Consider the following 21,226-nt stretch of genomic DNA (forward strand, 5'->3'; position numbering starts at 1 on the left):
TTTCGAAAGTTGCAAAAACAAATTTATTGAAAAAGTTGAAAGTATTGAAATGCTTACTATGTTAAGTAGATAAACCATATATAATACTTGCAACTATACATGTCTTATTTAAAATTAATTTAAAAACTATATTTCTGGGGACGGGGTTGACAAGAATGTTTCCACGATGGGTACTACCCCCTGACCTTGTTTAGACACTTAATACCTACATGGATTTTCGTATGTGGCCTCAAAAACAACTTACAGTTGTGTTATCATTGTGGCTAAGTGGTGAAACTTAAAATTTATATTACTAGGCATTGTGGTCAGCATTGACTGAGATGGACAAGCTCGAATTAACTGATGAATTAAGAGTTAAATAAACTTCTCGTTGACATTGAGGTCGGTAAGCCGAGAAACGACGAGATATAACGGCAATTGAATTAATTTAGTGGAAATACGGAGCGAACGCCGAGAATACCCCGACGACTTATGGAAACGTCCGCTGTGTATTACAATTGTGAAAATCAAACCCGAATCGCCTTGTGTAATCTGGCCACTCGAATACCGTTGCCTCTTTATGATCAGTGTCCGGAACAAATTCGCGCATGCATCTCGTGATAAGGCTGGAATACAAATACTTATGCCTTTATGCTGCTTCTTCTATTGGCTGACAGATCGTCCGGAGGAATCTGGACCGACGAGGGACCTATCAACCAACGAAGTAGCGAATCACGGGCAGGCAATTTGAGACTCCTCACAAGTCAGCAGCCAATGAACAGGTGGTAATTCCTAAGCATGGGGAGAGCTCTGCAGTCCATCCTGGATGTCATCGAACCAGCGAATTTTTCCAGTTTCTATTACATGGCCTCCACATTCGATTACGGTCCCTGGGCCCAGGATCGGAGGACCCCCTTCCCATTTTTACAGTCACGTGCTACATTATAATTGCATGGTTATTTCTTACATTATCAAGCAAACAAACCAGTGAAAATTAACTGACTTCATTTTAGTAGCCACATATTTTATGGTGTGGCATTCCAGAACTTTTTCATCTTCTGCTCATTTATATAAATATTTTTTTTTATTTAAAAAAAACAGCATTAAGTGTTTACGCACACATTAATTTTTTTTAGGCAGGAGGTAAACGTCCAGTGGACTATGTATTCCATAGCAAAATTGCACGAGTCTGGGTGGTATCCAACAGGATACACACTCAGAGATTCAAGCATACAAGAAAAAATAAATGAATAAATAAATAAATTTCTTTTACTAAGCTTTTAGTCGTCAAGTAGTTAGAACCATATTATAAACCGAACACTTTGGATTAGAACCTACCGCCCAAGTTTTTTTTTTTTCCTGCTAGTGGTTAAGGGCCCAACCAACAGATAGCGTCACACGTCGCGCAAAACATGGTGTCCGTTTCCACCGTAAGAGCGAAGACTGCGCGTCTGTTCACAGCTTAGCGCATGACGCACCAGCGAGCGTCGCTCTTATCATCCCACGTTGAGAGTAAAAACCTTTATTTTACATAATTTGGTGATGCGGTACTAGCCCCTCCCCCTTTCCCACCCAATCATTTCAATTAGATAATTTTTGCGACATAAATCGTAAGGGGGGTTGTGGGTTGTACAACTTTATTGAATTAAACGTAATCTAGATGCTTATTGTTCCATATTAAATACTTTCTATATTATTTACAATAAATGTTTTGTTCAGCCCCCACTTCAAGGACTTAAACTTAAACAGCCTTGGGTAGCTCTTTAGACCATGAGTCGTGTAGACGTTTACAACTTGTTTTGTCGTGAAGAAACTGCAACCCTGTGTGTGTGTGTGTGTGTACATTACACACATTAAATGACACACAAACTTCGTCTCATCACGAAAAAATAAGTTGTTAACTAATATACTACGTATGGGATCTATAAAAGGTTTTTATAAAGGCTCTTAATTTAATAAGCCGTGGCGAAAATAATATTTTTTAACAGGGTTTCCGTGTTAATTTTCTTTACAATGCTGTCTCCATAAACTCCAGTCATTATAAAGAGACTATCTGAGGAAAGAAGTTTCAAACTTCTAGCGTCGACGGCTGCTGAATATAAATTAAGTGTAAAATATAGACACGCACCACGCTACAAAAACATGGTTTGTATTAATGAGTTAGTTCTTGGAGAGTGTAGGTCGTCGACAGAGCGGAGCTTCCGTTATGATGCAAATTTTCACAATTCGGTTGCGAAGTTTGCAAAATACCTGAGTTGTAACTCACTAAAACTAACTTTCTTAAGTACCTTGCGAAATGAAGGCTCACGTGGTTCGGTGCAGAAAGTGGCTCATGAAAACGACGGCAAATTATGCTCCGTTTAAATTACTATTTAGTTTTAATGCGAGCGCGGGAACTGTTTGTTAAACCCGCAGCGATGCTGAGAGACACTCGTTTTCTCAAAAAAAAAAAAAAAAAAAACGTGCATTTGATTACAAAAGTAAGAAGTTAAACCTCGTTCTGGTACGAGGATGCAAAGACCAGGAGTTTACTAGGTGAACTATGTTTTTTTTTTCTTTTTGCGAATCATGACACACCTGGGACGTTCAAAGTAGCATTAAACAAATTATTCGTATCACCGATAGGTAGAGACCGGAAAAATTCGTGGATTCATTTCGTGATAGGCTGAAATTCAAACATGTGTATAATTCTGCTGGTTCTGCTATTGGCTCGCGGTTTAACTGGAGCTCTCTGGGCCAATGAGAGACCATCGACCAAAGAAGCGTCGAATCACAAGCTACCCAGTGGAGACGACTCACAATTCAGTACCCAATGAACACGCGTGTTTACTTGAGAAGTGCAGAGGATAATGAAGGCTATCCTAGAGTTCACTGAATCCGCGAAGTTTTCCGGTCCCTACTATTCCTAAAAAAAAAAAAATTATCTCGATTCTCTCTTGAATTCTATGTGCCGTCCCCAAAAATACCTGTCATGAGGTATTTGCGAGCTGTAAAATGTTATGTACCCATGCAGTCAATTATAATGATCACTTTTAGATACCGTTTGGGAAATAGGTAGGGCCATGCATATTTCGCGAAACGATTCCGAGACTAGCTGAAAGCCAAAACACTGTAGCATCGTCTGTGTTTCCTGATTGGGTGGGTTTCTGTCAGGTACATGTCGACAGTAACAGAACCAATCACAGTAATTCATCGCGGAAACCAAAGCGACCCTGAAAGGCTCGGTCAAATGAGGCAACGACTTCTCTCGCAGACGGCCGCCAATCACAAGGAAGAAACCGCTTTTGCGGGTATACCTTGTTGCAGTCTAATAGGCGTTCACATGTTTTCGCGAAAATTGCCTCCCCTTATAAATAAGTGACAGATGTTTTGACGAAGCTTGAAAGTTAACTGAACTAACGGGGTGAATGTTTGCGAACAAAAGGATTCTGGAAACTAAAAAACCGAAGTGGCGTGTGAAGGCACGGCGGGATCAGCCTCGGTGCAGCGACGGGAACGCCTGCGAGAGGTCACGAGATCTCGGCCAAGGGCGCCGATATGAAAGTTTGTAAGGGGGGGGGGGGCAGAATTTGTAGGAGGAGGGGGGGGGGGCAAACCATCACAAATGACAAAAAATGGCCAAAAATGGCCTTAAAGGACTCAAAATTTGCCCAAAATGCTCAAGAACACCTAATTTTTTCTTTGCCTAACAAGCTAGGGGGAGCCACGGACCCACCCTGCCCATAGGTATGGGCGCCCTTGGTCTCGGCCGGCCTGCGGTAACGAGGTTACCCCCACCCCTGGACATGCGGCCGACCACCTCCCTCCCCCTCACTCGGTCCCCCGCAGATACCGTCCCTAGCCGCCCGCCCTCGCAAACCGCATTACGGATCATCCGCAGAGACCCTCTCTTTCCCTTGCGCCCTTCTTCTTGGCACGGGCCGGCCCGACCCGCGGACATAGAGTCACACTATACACCGGGTGGATTAGGGGGGGGGGGGGGGGTGGAAGGTGCCACGACGTCAAAGTCCAAGCACACACAGCGGGCTTCAAACATGCGAATAACGCTTTTTTCCCTGCGACTTTTACTGTGAGCGGGGAAAAAGAAAAGTGTGTGTCGAGAAATTGGGTGTTTTACACTGAAACTTCTTTTACGGTCGGTAGGGTACGTTTGGGGATTTAAAGGGTAACGGAAGTATGTATGTCACTCGGATGACGACTAAAAAAGTTCAGCGATCGGGAGTGTGGCGCTCGATGGCTTGTTTGCATTTTAGCACACTTACATTAGTGCACATTTGCGTAATTGCGCACTCGCATAATTTCTCACTTGCATACTTGCTCACTTTCATTACTAGCTCACTAGTATATTTGCTAACTTTCATACTAGTTCACTTTCACAAGTGCGAAACTTGCATGCGCGCGCACTTGAATACTTGAGCACTCGCATACTTGATCACTTGCATATTCGCTCACTTGTATACTTGAAATTTGCTAATTATCTCTCTTGTAAACTTGCGCACTCGCATACTTGCCCACTAGTATACTTTCTCATTTGCATACTAGCACTCTTTCATACTTGCGCTCTCGCATACTTACGCACTCGTACACTTGCTCACTTTTATACTTAATCACTTGCATACTTACATACCTAAACACATTCTTGCATATTCTTATACCTCTATTAGTGCAATTTCTTTTCTAGCACGCGTGGTAGGTACGCAAACATGTGGTGTTTTTGAAAAAAGTTTTATAAAGCCACTCAGATTTGATATTTATTGATTTATTGACTTCAAGCAATCAAAATAACTACAGAAATATTTAGTAACAACATTGTATTCCTTTTTAAATTATCCGTGCTTCGTTATGTGTGATTTATAAGCGGAAGAGCGAAGCAGTTAAGTAGTAAGATTTTCGAAGACAAATATATATTTGCAAACTGTCTTCGTGAAAATTTTTCTGAGAATTATGGCTTTAACGACTTTGGTGACTAAGGACTTAAAATTCGATAAAGCTGAGTTTGTCCAGGGTTTTAGTTCTTGTAAGACTGCGTTTAACGCCAATCTGGAGCCAAACCTTGGCATAAGAAATATCTTACAAATACGCATCACGATATGCCACTTCCTATGACGGTGTACAAGAACTAAGACAATCGCAAATTAAAATAAATAAACAACTTTTGGCCACTTATAAATATTCTGTGGATCTGCAACTGGTAAAAACACGTATCTTTAAACGGTAGCAAAATTGTGAAACCGTTACTAAACATGATTGTTGTTCCCATAAAATACCTACTATTATAATTGGAAACATGTCCAGAAAGGATAGTACAATTAATTAAAGACAGTTAGATTTATCAGATAATATTTAATCTATTAATTATATTCCAACAATTTAAATGCGAGTCCACATATTAATCACATTCTTTTTGAGAAATTCGTTATTCCAGATAGACATAGGCTATGTTCTATATTTAAAAAAAAAATATTGCTCCGTAAGATATCGGAATATTTTTAACCAAATGTCCACAACACACTCTCACCACTGGTGCTTGGCTCCAAAGTGTCTCTCTCTGATACTAGTCTCTGAACTCGCATCTCTGTCCCAAAACCATACTACCTTGCACTACTCACTCGTCCGTCGCACACACAACAATGTTCTGGATGGTTCGATCCCCCGACGCAACAGTCTCCGCACACGAAGCCCCTTTAGTCGCTCACCGTCCGCCCTCGCCCGCCAAGAGAGTCACTCACTCTCATTCACTCCACTGGTCTCGCAAGTCGACCTCCTCGTTCATATTCACCTCTCAGACCCGCTCTCAGCCTTAAGAAGAGTCGCGTCGTCAAGGTCGAGTTACCCCTCGAAGTTACGAGAACAACGGCGTTCTAGTTACGCCACTCCACGAAGACGGGGCTCTGGAAGGTTCCGAACCCTTGAGAAGGGACGGACAGGCGCCGCTCTTATCGGATTACCTCGAAGTTTAGTAACAGGCGCTACCTGTCCGGGAGGTGGGGGCCTCCCCGGGACCCCCACCTCCTCCCCCGGCTGGCCACTGGCCTGCCTCGTTGCCCCGTCTCTAGCATCCTCGTAACAATACACCACTCGACGAATTTTTGCACCTCCTGGAATTCTGTGCACATTTGCGACCAAAATTTTACTGTGAACAGAAGATTTAAAGTACAGGTACCATCAAAAATATAATTCCGTTAAAAATCTTAGTTTAATAATATTTGGCTCCAAGTTTCTGGTAGAAATTGCTTTCTAGAAGCAATTTATCTTTTAAAAACTACTATTTAATTAATTTTGTGACTGTTTCGGTTTCATGAAAAGCAAAATAAAGGCTATAAGAAGTATTTCTCCTGGCAGCTATTTGTTTACGTAACATTCTTTAGTAAAGATTTTTTTATTTATCGTTTCCTTGCAATCTGTATTTTTTTTAAATAGATAAAGGTTTGTATATATATATATATATATGTGTGTGTGTAAATTCATACAAACTATATTATTTAAAAATATTTTTAAACATAACGTTAAATTCAGTGAAGATTTTCTATAAAACTACATTTGTGTATTATTTATAAAATAATTACTAAAATTATGTTTGTTTAATTATTTATTGTCTAATATATTGATTCAGAACTTGTGGTTAAATTTTTAGTGGGACCTGTACAAATTGTATGTATGACACCAAATAACACAATTAACTGTACAAACATTATCTAAACAAAAATATAAATCTGAAAATAGTACATATGCTGCAAGATAACTCAGTAGTGGAAAACCTTTTTTTTTTAGTAGTTAGTATTTTGTGGTAGCTACAAACAAGTTTAATTTTTCCCAGTTCACAAGCATTCTTGAGTTGACAAATATCGCCATGATGTTGCATACGAATAAAAAAAAATGGGTAGGGGGGGGGGGGGAAACACGAAGAACATATACATCCTTTCTGTAGATATATATTTTTTAATTTATCTGACCAGCAACGTACTGCTGGCATACACCCGTCCTTTTTATTTTTTATTTTTTTTTCATAGAGGGGAAACATTCCGCCGGTTAATTGTTCTCCTCTCGTTGATTGCGCGCGCACACGGACTCGCTAGTAACTTAATAGCGACTTCAATATACAAAGCACCGTATCAGTTCTCCCCGGGGGTGATTCAACAACGAGGGAGGGTGGGGAGGGGGGGAAAGGGGAAGGATTTTTCTATTCCAACCTCCCTCGGATTTATTTTACCTCCCGGTTTAAATGGGAATAATAAATCTGATATGGTGTCCCAATATTGGCCCGGAGGAGAACGCAGATTTATGCATAATGCATCCCATTAAACGGGCTCCATTCCGAAATTCATATTCATAGGCAGGGCAAGCAAGTGCGTGGGGGTTTGGGGGGTTTGTTGAGGAGGATTGGGGGGGGGGGGAGAAGGGAGAACCAACTCCCGACCATCACCCTCTACCACCCCTGTTCATCCCCTTTACGCCAACAAACTCCTTTCCCGACCGGGAGAGAGGGACATTTGCATTTCAGCATCGCTGCGAATGCGTTTGCGTCCTGCTCCTCTTCCGCGAAGGCCTAGCTGCTCCGGGTTAGCGTTGAGAACGAGGGAGAGGGGGGGCGGGGTAATTCTAGACGAGATGTGGCCCGTGTTAGGGTTGTGCAGAAAGTGACAAGAGGGGAGGGGGAAGTGAGGCAGGTATTCGCTAATTGAAGTGTGTATGCGCCGGTAAACACTCAGCCCCCTCTTTCCCGCCCCTATAGCAACGTCTTCTTTTCCCTCCCGGGTTTCCACGTGAACCTCCAGTCGCCGCGAGTGGTTCCCGTTGGCCCCGAGTTTCCGACTCGGTCCGTGACCTTCTACCGTTAGAGACAGGAAGAATTCGCGGATTCATTTCGTGACAGGCTGAAATTTAAACATGTGTATAATTCTGCTGGTTCTGCTGTTGGCTCGCGGTTCAACTGGAGCTCTCTAGGCCAATGAGAGACTATCGACCAAAGAAGCGTCGAATCACAAGCTACCCAGTGGAGACGACTCACAATTTAGTAACCAATGAACACGCGTGTTTACTTGAGAAGTGCAGATGATAATGGAGGCTATCCTAGAGGTCTTTGAATCCGCGAATTTTTCCGGACCCTAGCTATCGTGAACTGCATGAGAAACGCAGGAGCGACACAGAGAGAGAGAGAGAGAGAGAGAGAGAGAGAGAGTGAAAAATGTTGGGTCGAATCGAACAGACATTATGTTCATATATACATGTTTTCACTCGAACGAGGGAAAAAAAAAAAATGGAGACGATCTCAAGTTGGAGGGGGCGTGTGTCCCCGTTCCAGTTAATTTGTTTTATATTCACGTTTCGCGCGGTTAAACTTGCCGATTTATTTTTGTGGCTGAACTTTCACAAAAACGAAACGAAAAAAAAAATATCGCAAACTTTTTGCACAATTAGCTGGCAACGTTGCATTCGTTGACGTTTTCGTGCAGTATGGAATAGGAGAACGAAACGTCATATAAAACTGGAAATTATTATTAGTTTCAATGTCAATTTTACTGGCTACTATGTGATGTGGTTTTAATTTCTTAAAAAAATTATTATTTTGCAAAAGCTTAGAAATATAATTTTTTTCTGAAAGAAATAAAACCATATCACTCAGTATTCACAACAATTGTCTTCAAAAACTTTTTTTTTTTTTTTAGTTGTTTATTCCATTTGGTTCTCCTTACCCATAGTTAGAAACCGGAAAAATTCGCGGATTCCTTTCGAGACAGGCTAGAATTTAAACTCGTTTAGCTTAATGCTGCGTCAGTATGATTGGACCGCAATTTACCTGAAGGACTCTGAGCCAATGGCAAACACTCAACAAAAGAAGTACTTATCGAATCACAAGAATCGCAGTAAACAGGTGTCCCGAGTCGGTATAGCCAATGACCAGGTGATAGTTGGCCGAGTACATGGAGAATCGTGGAGTCTATCCTAGTGGTCATTGAAACCGCGAATTTTTTCCAGTCCCTACCCATAGTGCACGATAATGTTGAAAATCAACTTTTCCCACTTATTTTCCCAAAAATAAAAAAAGAATGCTATGTATATAATTACTTTTGGTTTGAAGTTCGGCCTCTCAAAAGGTGTACAAGTGTAGCCGTGTTAAACGTGTAAATGGAATATTGACTTTGAGCGGGGACATACCCCCTGAAGCCCGGGGCAGGGGCTGTCGGGGAAACGCTGCCCCCCCTCCCCCTAACAGGGGCTCGCGGATCGACGGATGACGTGAGTGAATGCGTGACGACGCGACAACAGCCACCCCTGACGACACTCCACGGCTGACCGGGGCTGGGCCGCCCAATCAGCCGCGGACACACAGCGGCGCAGAGCAAACACGCATCTCCATGTCCGCCTCCCGCTAGGAGGGGTGGGAGGGGGTGTCTGCCCGGACACTGGAGCTACCCTGGGGAAGCCTTCTTTTCACAGACGAGAGAGCCAAACGTCCGATCCTGCGTCTTCGGTTTTTTTTTTTTGTTCATTGTAACTCATGATAACTAATGGTCAATTAGGTTAGGTTAGCTACATTATAAATACTTTAAAACATTGTGGACGGTTGATTTGGTTAGGATAGCTACATTTAAGGTACTGTGAAATCACGTAAACGGTTTCCTAGCGCTGGATAGCTACATATTAAAAAGTTATTTGCTAAGCAACCATAAAATGATTTTACAGTATTTTTTAACGTGGCTATACTTACCAAGTGTAACCAACCATCCACAATGTTTTAAAGTATTTATAATGTAGCTAAGCTATCCTAATCGACCGCAAAATTTAATGCCGCACCGGTTTATACAATGAGATAGAACGGGGGGAAAAAAAGCGAGCATGAACTTCGGGGAACTTCGGGTGTGGCTCTCTCGTCTGTGAAATAAAGTCTTCCCAGCTACCCTGTGCCCCGGAAAGTCTCTTACAGCGTGTCTGTCATGGCCTCCACATTCGATCACGGGCCCTGGTCCCAGGGGTCCACCCAGCCCCCCCCCCCCTTGTGGGGGCCATGGTGTGTGTGTGTGTGTCTAAAATCCCTCCAGAGGTTTCGAAATTTCATCGCGAGGAAAACTAATCTACCTAGCTACATGTCGTTTGATTCAAACTAAAGTAAAACTCAGGAATTTTTATTTTTATTTTTTTGCACCAACAGCTGGCATGAGCTTCGGTATTTAATTTGTATAACTCTGTGATTTTTCTTTCGTGAATGGAACAGAAATATTCATGTAAACTTTCACATATTCGTGTATTTTTTTTTACATTTACATGAAGACATCTGTATAACTGGGTTCGGAATCTTACCCGGGCATTTATGTTTCGTGTTGTCCCAGTACCTCTAATAGAATTAACCATGGTAAAACAAAATAAAGTCTAATTGTTGAATACTCGATTATCTTTTTCCGTGGTGTAAAAAAAATACGCGCTTGAATGAAACAGTTAAAATATAATAAATAATATGCGCCAATTTTCGTACGACATAGAGAAATGTTTTTCTATGTAGTCAATTGTTTTTTGACGTGACAACGTCTAATAAATCGATGAATGCCGGCTGCATGCACTAAAAAGTGTCCCGTTACGCACATTGTTCCGTTACGCTGTGTCCCGTTACGCACATTGTTCCGTAACGCTGTATTTATTCTTTTATTATTAAAAAAAAGTAGCATCTGTCAGCGAGTGCAGTAATAATAGGATATGTTAGATATTTGATTACAGTTATTTATATGAAAACGTGTTCATAAATATATCTAAACGAAAAGTTAATGTGGTTTTCATTGCTTATTACAACAACAATTTCGGCAATAACGGTTCATTATTCTTGCATTTTAAAAATCTGATTACTAGTATAGTTTCAAGTATTTATTATTTTATTATTAAAATAAAAATGATTCAATTTTATTCATAAAAGTATGAAATCATTTCATCAATGTTTTGTTATGACGTCACGTTAAACTATCGTCCGTAAACCGACTTTACAGACAACCAATTTTTTTTTAATGGCAACGATAAACTGCGTGCGCATTTTGCTTAAACAGCTCAGTGAGCGACATCCCAGTACCTATGCGTCAGGAGATGGCAATGTGCCCTGAATACACGTATCAAGTGACCCTTACAGAACATGGCTAGGGCTTAAATTCCTTTGGACTTTCTCCTTGCTATACCAATAGGGCTCACAACTAGGTTTCCTAAAGTAGTAAGAAACCTTATAGAGTCTTACTTAGATCTACATAAGACCACATGCAGATAGCTGAATTAGGTTTCAAGCTAAAAAAATTCAAAAATCCCTAGTGGACTTTAAAGGCACACTGTATTTTAATGCGACTCTAGATTTTTTGATTGGGATATGGAATGAAAACTAGTTAATGAGATGGTAGTGAAGAAAAGTGAAAACCGCTTTAAAAAAAAATTTTAATTTGAAATTTTTTTCTTGCTATTTTAAATTTAGAAATATTTCAGAAATAATTTTGGTTACAGCTTGAAAATGTTTCTGATATACTCGCAACATACTGTACCAATAAACAATAAATTACGTGTAAAATGGGAATTTATCGAGAAAATATACTAAAGCAAGATAGTTTGCCAAATATTGCAACTTTTTCTTACTATAAAAAATCTGAAGAAAGTTCATCGAGTCGTGGTTGTTTTCAGAATAATCGTGGAGGATCAACAAAAAAAAAATACGTTCTCATTGGCCCAGGCGTAGCCAATAAGAGCACGCGACAAGAGACTCATCCACGCCAGCTGTTCCTTACTTGTGATTGGCTGCCGTCTGCAAGAGAAGCCGTCGCCTTATTTGGACAGGGTCATTCATGACTCATTTGCTTCCGCACTGGATAATGGCTATTATTGGTGTGCTGAAAGCAGACATGCATCTAAAATAAACCCAGCCAACACGAAACACAGACAGTGTCATTAAGTCTGGTCTGGAAATCTTTTCGCGAAAAGTACATGGCACTACAATTAAGTGTTTCCCCAGTAGCGTTTAACCTATTTGTAGTTTTCATCAAAAATCTCTTAAGTGTTATCTTAAATAAATATCGCAGTTTAGAAACTAAATCTTGTAAAGGGGGTCAGTATATTACAGTATCGATAAAATTATTAATGTTGCACATATTATGTGTTCCCCTATTTTAGTTAAACGCATTTTTTTTTTTAGATCTTAGAAATCATCTGAAAAGTCGTATTTCAAACCAAAATCGCTATTTTATGTTTAATCGGGAGGGCGTTGTATACTAAACTTTATTCAACACATGTATCTAGGGATGTCTATGATCTTTAACATCGTGAGACGGATGTAATTTGGTACTTCACACACTTCAAATCTTACGTTAGTGAAATATATTCAGGCTTCAATAAATACTGTTTCTGTAAATACGTAGTGCTATTGGTAGAGACCGGAAAAATTCGCAGATTCATTTCGTGATGGTCTAGAATTCAAAAACGTTTGCCCTTTCTGCATCAGTGCCACAGTTTATCTGAATGATACTCGGCCAATGAAAAACCTTTAACAAAAGAAGTATCGAATCACTAGCGTCCCATTTAACAGGTGTCACGAGTCAGTAGCCAATGAGCAAATGTAATTTTCCCGCGTGCATAGAGGATCATGCAGTATATCCTACAAGTCATTGAAAACGCGAATTTTTCCGGTCTCTAGCTATTGGTAATTTTATCTTCGAATTCATCATGGTTTATATGCTCTTTTTTTAAATTTTTTTGAGAGGAACTTCTCTTCTCGACTTTACATATTATACGTCAGTAACAGTTTTTTTTTGTTCGTACAAACACGCTGCTCTTACTTCGCGTTTTTTTTCTTCCTCTTGGTGAAAATCGTTATGGTGTCAAGATGAATTTTCAAGGTGCCGTAAATTTCATCGCTGTGGCTCTTACGCTATCGCAAAGTAAGTGGAACTCTAATCTTATCTGCAATGCAAACGAGGATAATTAGCATGGTAAACTAATATTTCGGATAAAGAGTTCTTGCGACCTCGTTGAATTCCCTGGGACTCCTGAAGAAAATTGGCAGGCAATTTAGGTGAAGCGTCTGCAAAATAAGCATCCTGTCGCAACAGCTTGAGGCCTGTGTAGGTTCGCCGTTATTTGAATCCATATCCAGCGTGTGTCTGAATTCAACCGATAAACTACCGACAAAATAAGTTGAAAACTTCTCTATGACTTATGGTCTAAAGCTCTTCACAAGGCTGGTTTTTATTATAAATGATTAGAGACCGTAAAAAGTTCGCGAATTTGTTTCATGATATATTAAAATTAAAATACTTTTGCTGGTTCTGCTATTGGTCCACTGTTTATAGGGAACAAAATTGGCCAATAGCAACACCATTAAATGAAGGTGCATTTTCTCTTTGTTGAGTATCTTCCTGAATTGTCATTTTTTTTTTCTCGCTTATGTATGTATCCTTTTGAATACTATGTGTCGAGGGCATGAATTAATTACCTCTAGATGTAATTTTTTTGGATCTTTTGGACACATATCGCGTTCACGATTAAATTTTTTTATACGTAACATCTCTGCTCTCGGTATATACTGTTCGGTATTATTTTTAATAAATAAATATACGCGTACGTGAAATTTCGTACCAGAGTTTTGTATATTAAGTGTATTTGCAACATGAGAACACATGAATTTTCTCTTTACTGGGGTTACGTGTTACACATCTCTGGCGAGAACTGAAATACTAGCTAACGTTTTTTTACTCATTTAGTTTCTTTTTGCTAATATATATATATATAATTTTACCATCCCGATTCTTTTTATGTAGGTTGCTGCTCTGCCACTTATTTTTACGCGCAATTAAGTAATATCCTTCCGAAAACTATTCCGACGTGATGTTTTATTTGAATGTTAGTATCATCACAAAGAGCTAATATCTCTTTGGGAAAATTTTTTGTGTGGTATTTATCAACATGAAGTGACATTTATTTCGCTCATTTTTGTTGGTCTAAGTTCAGTAATGAAATAAATCCATTAGTACTGCTGTAATGACAGCAATGGAAAATAAGTCAGCGCCGTCAGCGGTTCGAACCGCGTCCCTCAGCTAATGCGTCAGCGGCCCCACCGCTGCGTCACGCCCCAACAAATGAACATCGACAATTCCAAACCTGACCGCAGCTCTGTTATTGTTGCCATTTGCAAATGGTGGTTACACTTTCCCCCACCCCCTCTCGAACCCTGTGCGCTGCATAATTTAATTAGTTTGGGAGGAACGCGAAAGAAAAAAGGCAGAACTATAGCTATGCAGTTGCGACAAAACCGGGGGAATAATTCGCGAATGTGTAGTTGTGTATAGTAAATCACATAGGCTATTTCGTTAACTAGTGTTGTGTTTTGAGTTGTCCGCGGATGATAATGTAACCGTTTGCAACGGTCCTGCGTGTGGAATGTTCGTCACCAATTAAGCTATACGTTTCGGAAGGCTCAAGGCGTGTTTACGTTGAATTAGTGCGGAAAGAGTAATTTGTCACGTGGTACCAAGCGATACCTCAAAATGCAGATGTGCATAGATTTAGAAACGGTGAGGTCTCGTGTATTTGTTTGGCAGTATTTTAGCCTTTTAAAAATATTTTTTAAGATTACCGTATGTCTGAAATCTGAACACGATAAATTATAAGGGCCCTGATGGAGTATGAATCAACGACAAGACATTGACAACAAATTATTTGCCGAATTAACTACGGTAAATAATATTACGTACACAACGATATATGTTATGTTTATTTACATCTGAACCACGCTTTGATTTCTATTATTAAATGTTAATTTGTAATTAGACGCAGTGAATCTAACAGTCAAGAATTCTCAAACATGTTTCGCATCAAAACTAGAACGTACAAATAACTGTGAAATTTATAAAATCAAAGTTTTAATACGTTCTTTGACTGATTCTTGCAAAGCGGAATATTATGTCATGAAGTTTTTTTTGTGGACATGCGTCATTGCTGGCTTACACCGTATGTCATAAGTAGAGACCCGGAAAATTCGCGGGTTAAATGACCTCCAGGATGGACTCCAATATCCTCTACACACTCGGGCAAATGCCAACTGTTCATTGGCTGCTGACTTGTGAGTCGTCTCGACTGGGTGGCCTGTGATTCGACACTTCTATGAGTGAGGATCTCTAATTGGCCCTCAGTCCTCCAGATTAACAGTTAACCAATGACAGAAGCAGCACTATAAGGTATAATTATTTGAATTTCAGCATAACACGAAACGAACCCGCGAATTTTCCGGGTATCTAGTCATAAGAAACCTCAATAACAGATAAAGAAGATGGACATCAGTCTGTTTGTGCCTGAGGATGGAAACATATCGCAGTTCTCGTCGTGTGACGTGTTTGCTCAGTGGATGGAGCTCCGTGGTGGTGACCGCAGGGCTCCGGGTTCGACGCTCGACTAAAGTAGCGATCCCTTTACTTGGCGCGGCTTCCAGCGACGGTCCACGGCCGAGTCCCTTCACACACACACACACACACACACACACACACACACACACACACACACACACTCGCCTTCCGCGCTGGCGACGTCATCAGCCTTCCCTCCACGCCACCGCTCTCTAGCGGTGGCGCAGTCAACTACTTCTCCGCGGCACTTGATTACGTAATTTTTTCACTCGCTAAATTCAAAACATCCTCCAATTCTGATCAACCTTGAGAAAAATTAAAAATTAATTTTAAAGTTAGAAAAAATATACAAAAATAAACATATACGTCTTAAAAACTATTACCAACTGTAACCAAAACTCCTCAGACTGCAACTAAAAGGTCATGTAATTAAATATATTTAGTTAAACAAAATAAATAAATTCAACTTAAAACACATATTAAAAATACAAATTACGTACAATATTAATCTTAAGTACAAAATTTTACCGTTAAAAAATAACAGTACATCACGTACTTTTCACGAGGAGAAAAAATGAACGCTCACAAGATTACAACAAGGTTTGTATACCCGCGCCAGCGATTCCTTCCTTGTGATTGGCGGCCGTCTGCAAGAGAGACAACCTTGTTTGACCGGGCCATCCAAGACGCGTTTGGGAGGAAACAGTATAGTTTACCAACAGTTTATATAAACTCAACCAATCGTGAAACACTGTGTTTTAAATCTCAACTAGTCTCGAAATATTTTCTTTATATATATATATATATATATATATATATATATATATATATATATAAAAGTTAGGGTTTCTTAGTGAATAAAACTGAGAAAAACCTACTTTAATATGTTTTATTTAAAGTAACAAACTGCAACAAATTCTGCTTCGGTGGTAGAGAGAGCAATGGTCTTTTGCTTTTGGCTTAACCATGTTACTGGCCCGCCATTCATTAAATATATATATCCAGTGGTAGACTTTCGAGTATCAACATCGCCTGCAAAATCAGCATCGGAATACCCGATAAGATCATTGCTTTCTCTTATTCAAGTTTTGTTTTTCAGAATCCAGCGACATCCATGCTTGCCTAAGTGATCTATATTTAGGAGGCAGAGTTCCCAATATTTTCGTGATTATAGCATTGTCGCTGATGCTTTCACCACTTTCCTTGAGCTGTTTTGCGAGATTTTCAACCTTTGCAATATGTTGTGCAACACTGTCACTTGGTGACATTTTATACTGGTAAAACCGTTCATGAATTAACATTTTGTTCAATTCACTTTTTTGTTCATATATGGATTCTAATTTCGACATAATTTCCAAGGCGGTTTCACAGTTTTCTATTAGGGTTATTTGATTTAAATCCATCGACGACGTGATAACGTACATAGCCATGCCGTCCTTTTTTAGCCATGCATCCGCATTTGCTTCTGTTCTTTGTATCGAAATATCGATTCCTTTTGCTTTCAAGGCACATTTTATCTGGAATTTCCATTGCCTGAAGTTTCTTCCGTCAAATTTATCAACACTCAAAGTTCGTTCCATTTTGAGGTTATATGGCGTGATTTATTCGAAAATGCAAAATATGACTTCTTCTTTACTGTTTTCTTAATTCTTCCGTTTTCAGAGTTTCCTGGTTCCATAACCTATTAAAGTTAGGGTTTCTTAGTGAATAAAACTGAGAAAACCTATTTTAATATGTTTTATTTAAAGTAACAAAAGATTGCACAGCAAGAATACACAACAGTCATAGACATCTATACAAAAATATGTAACACACTGGGCAACGACAACGTGGCTATTTATTCAACCTAGATCGAAATTTTCTTTATCTTTTTTAACAATATAATTCAGTGTGATACATACGGACTGGAATATACCCCAGCTTCAAAGCCTTCCAGGATGGTCTCCACAGTCTTATGCACGCTAAAGCAAATTCCACCTGTTCACTGACTGCTGACATGCGAGACCTCTCAACTATAGGTATCGTGTGATTCGTTACTTTACTTGGTGCAAAGTACACCTAGGATGAACTCAAGAGTCAATTAGGGGCGAAAATATGATGGATGCCCAAAGGGTGAGGGGGGGTGAGGGGGAGGCGGGCCGAGAGTGGTGTTAACCGACACAAATCATCTGCGGATAGGTGTGCTTGCATGTTGTATTCCGCCCATATTCTGGCCTGTATGCATGCGATAAGTAAGAAACTTTAAAATGTACAGGAAGTTATACGAAAAACATAGTTTTGACGTGAAACCCGTTTCACAGCAGTCACACTTTCGACAAGTTGTTTCGGGCCGAAGCCCGGCCGAGCCTCACCACCTCCTCCTCCTGGAGCTGAACCCGTTTGGGTACACCAGGAGCACTAACTTATTCTCTTCATCCAGATGTCAACTGGTGGTTTGATGGCATCTGGATGATTGGCCTTAGTTGTACCATGTGCCAATTTTTGAATGGTGTGTACCATTCTTTTGCCTCAACCAGAAACAACATATCCATTCTGATTGAGCCACCGTGCCCGCGGCCAGAATATAGCTTTGTCAGATTTGATTATAAAATTTCCTTGTCCTTTCTTTGCATCCATGCATAAAATACTACTCACACTTTCGACGCAGCAAGCGGGTCTTCTCAGTGAGGGACTTGTTAATTCCTGGGAAGGAGAGAGGAAGGGGTGTTGTGTGATGGAGTCGATAGCAAATGTAATTCCAGCCCCCCTCGCGGATGACGAGTAGTCGTGGTCGCGACTGTTGATGCCCGCAGCTGTCGGTGTCCAACGACAGCCTGGTGGTGCTGCGCAACGTGGGCTTCAACCTGTCGGGCAACTTCAGCTGCGAGGTGACGGCCGACGCGCCGTCCTTCAGCACCAAGACCGTCCACCAGCACCTGCTCGTCGTGGGTGAGTGTGCCCTGCACCCCTGCTACCCCCCAACACGCACCCCTGCTACCCCCCGACACGCACCCCTGCTACCCCTGCCTGACACCCGTCCCACCCCGGCGCCGAGTAGCGCTCTGCAGCCTGGACCACCCATCACCCCTCTTTGCCACTGCCTTGCTTCCCGCACCAGGTCGCTGTTTGATAGGGGGACGCACCACAACACCGAAAAACCACAACGCCGAATGCCAAATTGAATACAACGCCGACAGCTAGAAAACTGCTGTGTACCACAACGCCGAAATACATTAACGCCGAAAAATGTCATTGCAGGACTGCCACAAAGGTTAGGCTAGGTTAGGTTAGGCTAGGTTAGGCTAGCCTAGGTTAGGTTAGGTTGTGGTAAATTTTTCGGCGTTACTGTATTTCGGCTTTGTGGTACACAGCAGTTTTCTAGCTGTCGGCGTTGCAGACAATTTGGCATTCGGCGTTATGGTATTCGGCGTTACTGTACGTTCGGCGTTGTGGTAACGACCCTGTTTGATATGTACTTACGTCCCCGTTCGGTCAAACTGGCCGACTTCAACAGTGGCTCGACTTTCACTGTACGAATAAAGTTGCGTGCCTTCCGTGGAATGGTACCGAGGATTCCCGGTATACATACTTTGATACCAGGAAAAGAACCGGGAAAATAAAATCGATTCCCAGTTGTTCTTTCGGCACTTGTGGGACTCGACATCGAAAGCATATTATTTCGGTTTTTTATTGCGCGCTAAATTTTCTTTGATCGGAGTCGATGTTCGGACTGCCGCGTGTGTGGATGTATGTGTATATGTAGGTGTGTGTGTGTGTGTTTGTGTTTGTGCTTGTGGTTGTTTTTGTCCAGTATTCTTTAATAACGATAAAAGAAGAAATGTTATTTTAAGTTAATAATCCTGTGCTTTTGTGTGCGCAAAAAAGAGTATTTGTTTAAATTTTTTTTCTTCCTTTCTTTCTAATTTTAAAGTTTTGCGAGTAAGACTTAAAATAAAGTGAATTTTTTTTTCACGTTAGTAGATACTTTTAGCATTACAAAATTGTAACACAAATGTTTTAATTTTTAGCTTTTGTTAACTAACAACTTGTTTAATCTTTCAAAACTCACCATTACTACTTTAAATCACAGACTGCTGCACCAGTTATATATATATATATATATATATATATATATATATATATATATATATATATATATATATATATAAAACACATAGTACCGAAAGTACCGGGAATTCTCGTTTCCGCTGAAGACTACATAGTACCTAAATTTCCGAACACCCTATTCCCTGAGGACCGCGAGGAACGGGAAAGTAAAATAGGAAGTCGGTTGGCCGATGGGTGGTTGGAGGGGGTAGGGGGGATGTTTCCCGCGCCAAAGAGCGACCTGACAGTTGCGAACCCGCCAAGCCCGATGTACGACGGGAGGACCATCCATTTTCCGGAAGGAAAAAAAAAACTTTTTTTATATTGTGCGGGAAGAAAGTGTAAAAGGGAAAACATGGAGGCGCACGCATGTCAAACGTGTTTCTTCTCCCGGTGTTCGGGAAGAGAACTGCGGCCAGGGCCGGAATGCCGGATAGCGTGGTGTGGCGGGGGGGGGGGGGGAAAGGAAGTGGGGGAAGAGAGAGTTGTCGAAGTTCGTCTGGTCTCCTCGCATCCAGGAACCGCCCCCCGCCGCAGAACAAGCGCCAATACAGAAGCCCAGAGCGAGACTCGCACCGCCGGATCCCGGCGTCGACGACCAAGCGCGCGCCAAGACAGACACAAGTGGCCAGAGGCAGGTTTTCTTTTTTCGCGAAATAAATGTGTGATCGCTAGAGACTGGAAAAATTCGCGCTTTCAGTGACCTCTAGGATAGACTCCACAACCCCCTACACACTCAGTCAAATGCCACCTGCTCATTGGCTATCGATTCATGACATCCGTCAACTGGGACGTTTGCGATTCGATACTTTTTTGGTTGAAGGTTTCCCATTGGCTCAAAGTACCTACTTCAGACAAACTGTAAGCCAATCACAGAAGCAACATGAAGGTACATTTTTTTTTGGATTCTAGCATAACGCGAAATGAATCCGCGAAAATTTCCTGTCCCTAGTGATCGCTAATTAGACTGCAACACGCTATGTCAACGCCAGCTGCTTCTTCCACGCTGTCAGTCTTTGCAGTATAAACATCTGAGCTCTTGGTATATGTCATTTGAAGAAGCAAAGTGAACGGAAATGTGACATAAAGATAATGGACCCAAGTGTAGCAAAATAAACACGTATATAGTCACTTTCGTAAACATTAGGAGACAGACCAAACGCATTGCTGTACCAAATGAAACTTTATGCTAGTGCAGCTACCCTGGAATACATTTTGTAAACTAAAGCAGTCATAGTAAAAACAATGATCACAAGTTTTAAAATACTTACGAAACTGGCATTATTAGGATTATAATACATATTCTCCTCTTAAATTCCTAAGAGGCTTACTAACACGGAGTTGAGCGCGCGCTTGGTTCGAATTTCGTCACTGGAATTGTTTTACCTTTTTTTAATAACATTATAATTTAATAATAATATTGAATATACGCTAAATAGGGATAAGGTTTGTATGTAGGAAGTATTTACAAACAGATTTCTGTCGTTTAAACAAAAAAAAATTACAAACATATATTTAGCATTATAATGCGTGTTTTAAATATTTCATTTTAATATTTTTAGTAATTCCATAAAAGTATAACTTCTGTCGTGAGCGGAAAAAATTTATAGTATTAAATTTTGGGGGATATTTAACCAGTTGGGCAGTAGCTATTTTAATAAAAATTCCTTCTCGAAAATCTGGTTCAAAGCCCGAGTTCTATCAGAGCTGTTTCTAATAGTTCAAAAATTCCTGATTCGTGCTGCTCTGCCATCTGCGCTTGATGGTGGCTGGCAACTTTTACGATTCAGGCAGCGAAATATAGCTGC

At 40.7% G+C, this 21,226-nt stretch overlaps 1 protein-coding gene across 1 annotated transcript in view; it reads left to right on the forward strand.

The window, feature by feature from the left end:
* The window catches only part of LOC134543238 (uncharacterized), a 109,045-nt gene that overhangs the window by 57,061 nt on the left and 30,758 nt on the right, over positions 1–21,226 (forward strand). Inside the window, exon 3 of the mRNA XM_063388140.1 lies at positions 18,125–18,260. Within this exon, the coding sequence (XP_063244210.1) occupies positions 18,125–18,260 (136 nt within the window). The remainder of the gene's footprint in view (positions 1–18,124; positions 18,261–21,226) is intronic.

Source organism: Bacillus rossius (genome assembly GCF_032445375.1).
Source record: "Bacillus rossius redtenbacheri isolate Brsri chromosome 9 unlocalized genomic scaffold, Brsri_v3 Brsri_v3_scf9_2, whole genome shotgun sequence".
Classification (NCBI taxonomy): Eukaryota; Metazoa; Arthropoda; class Insecta; order Phasmatodea; family Bacillidae; genus Bacillus; species Bacillus rossius.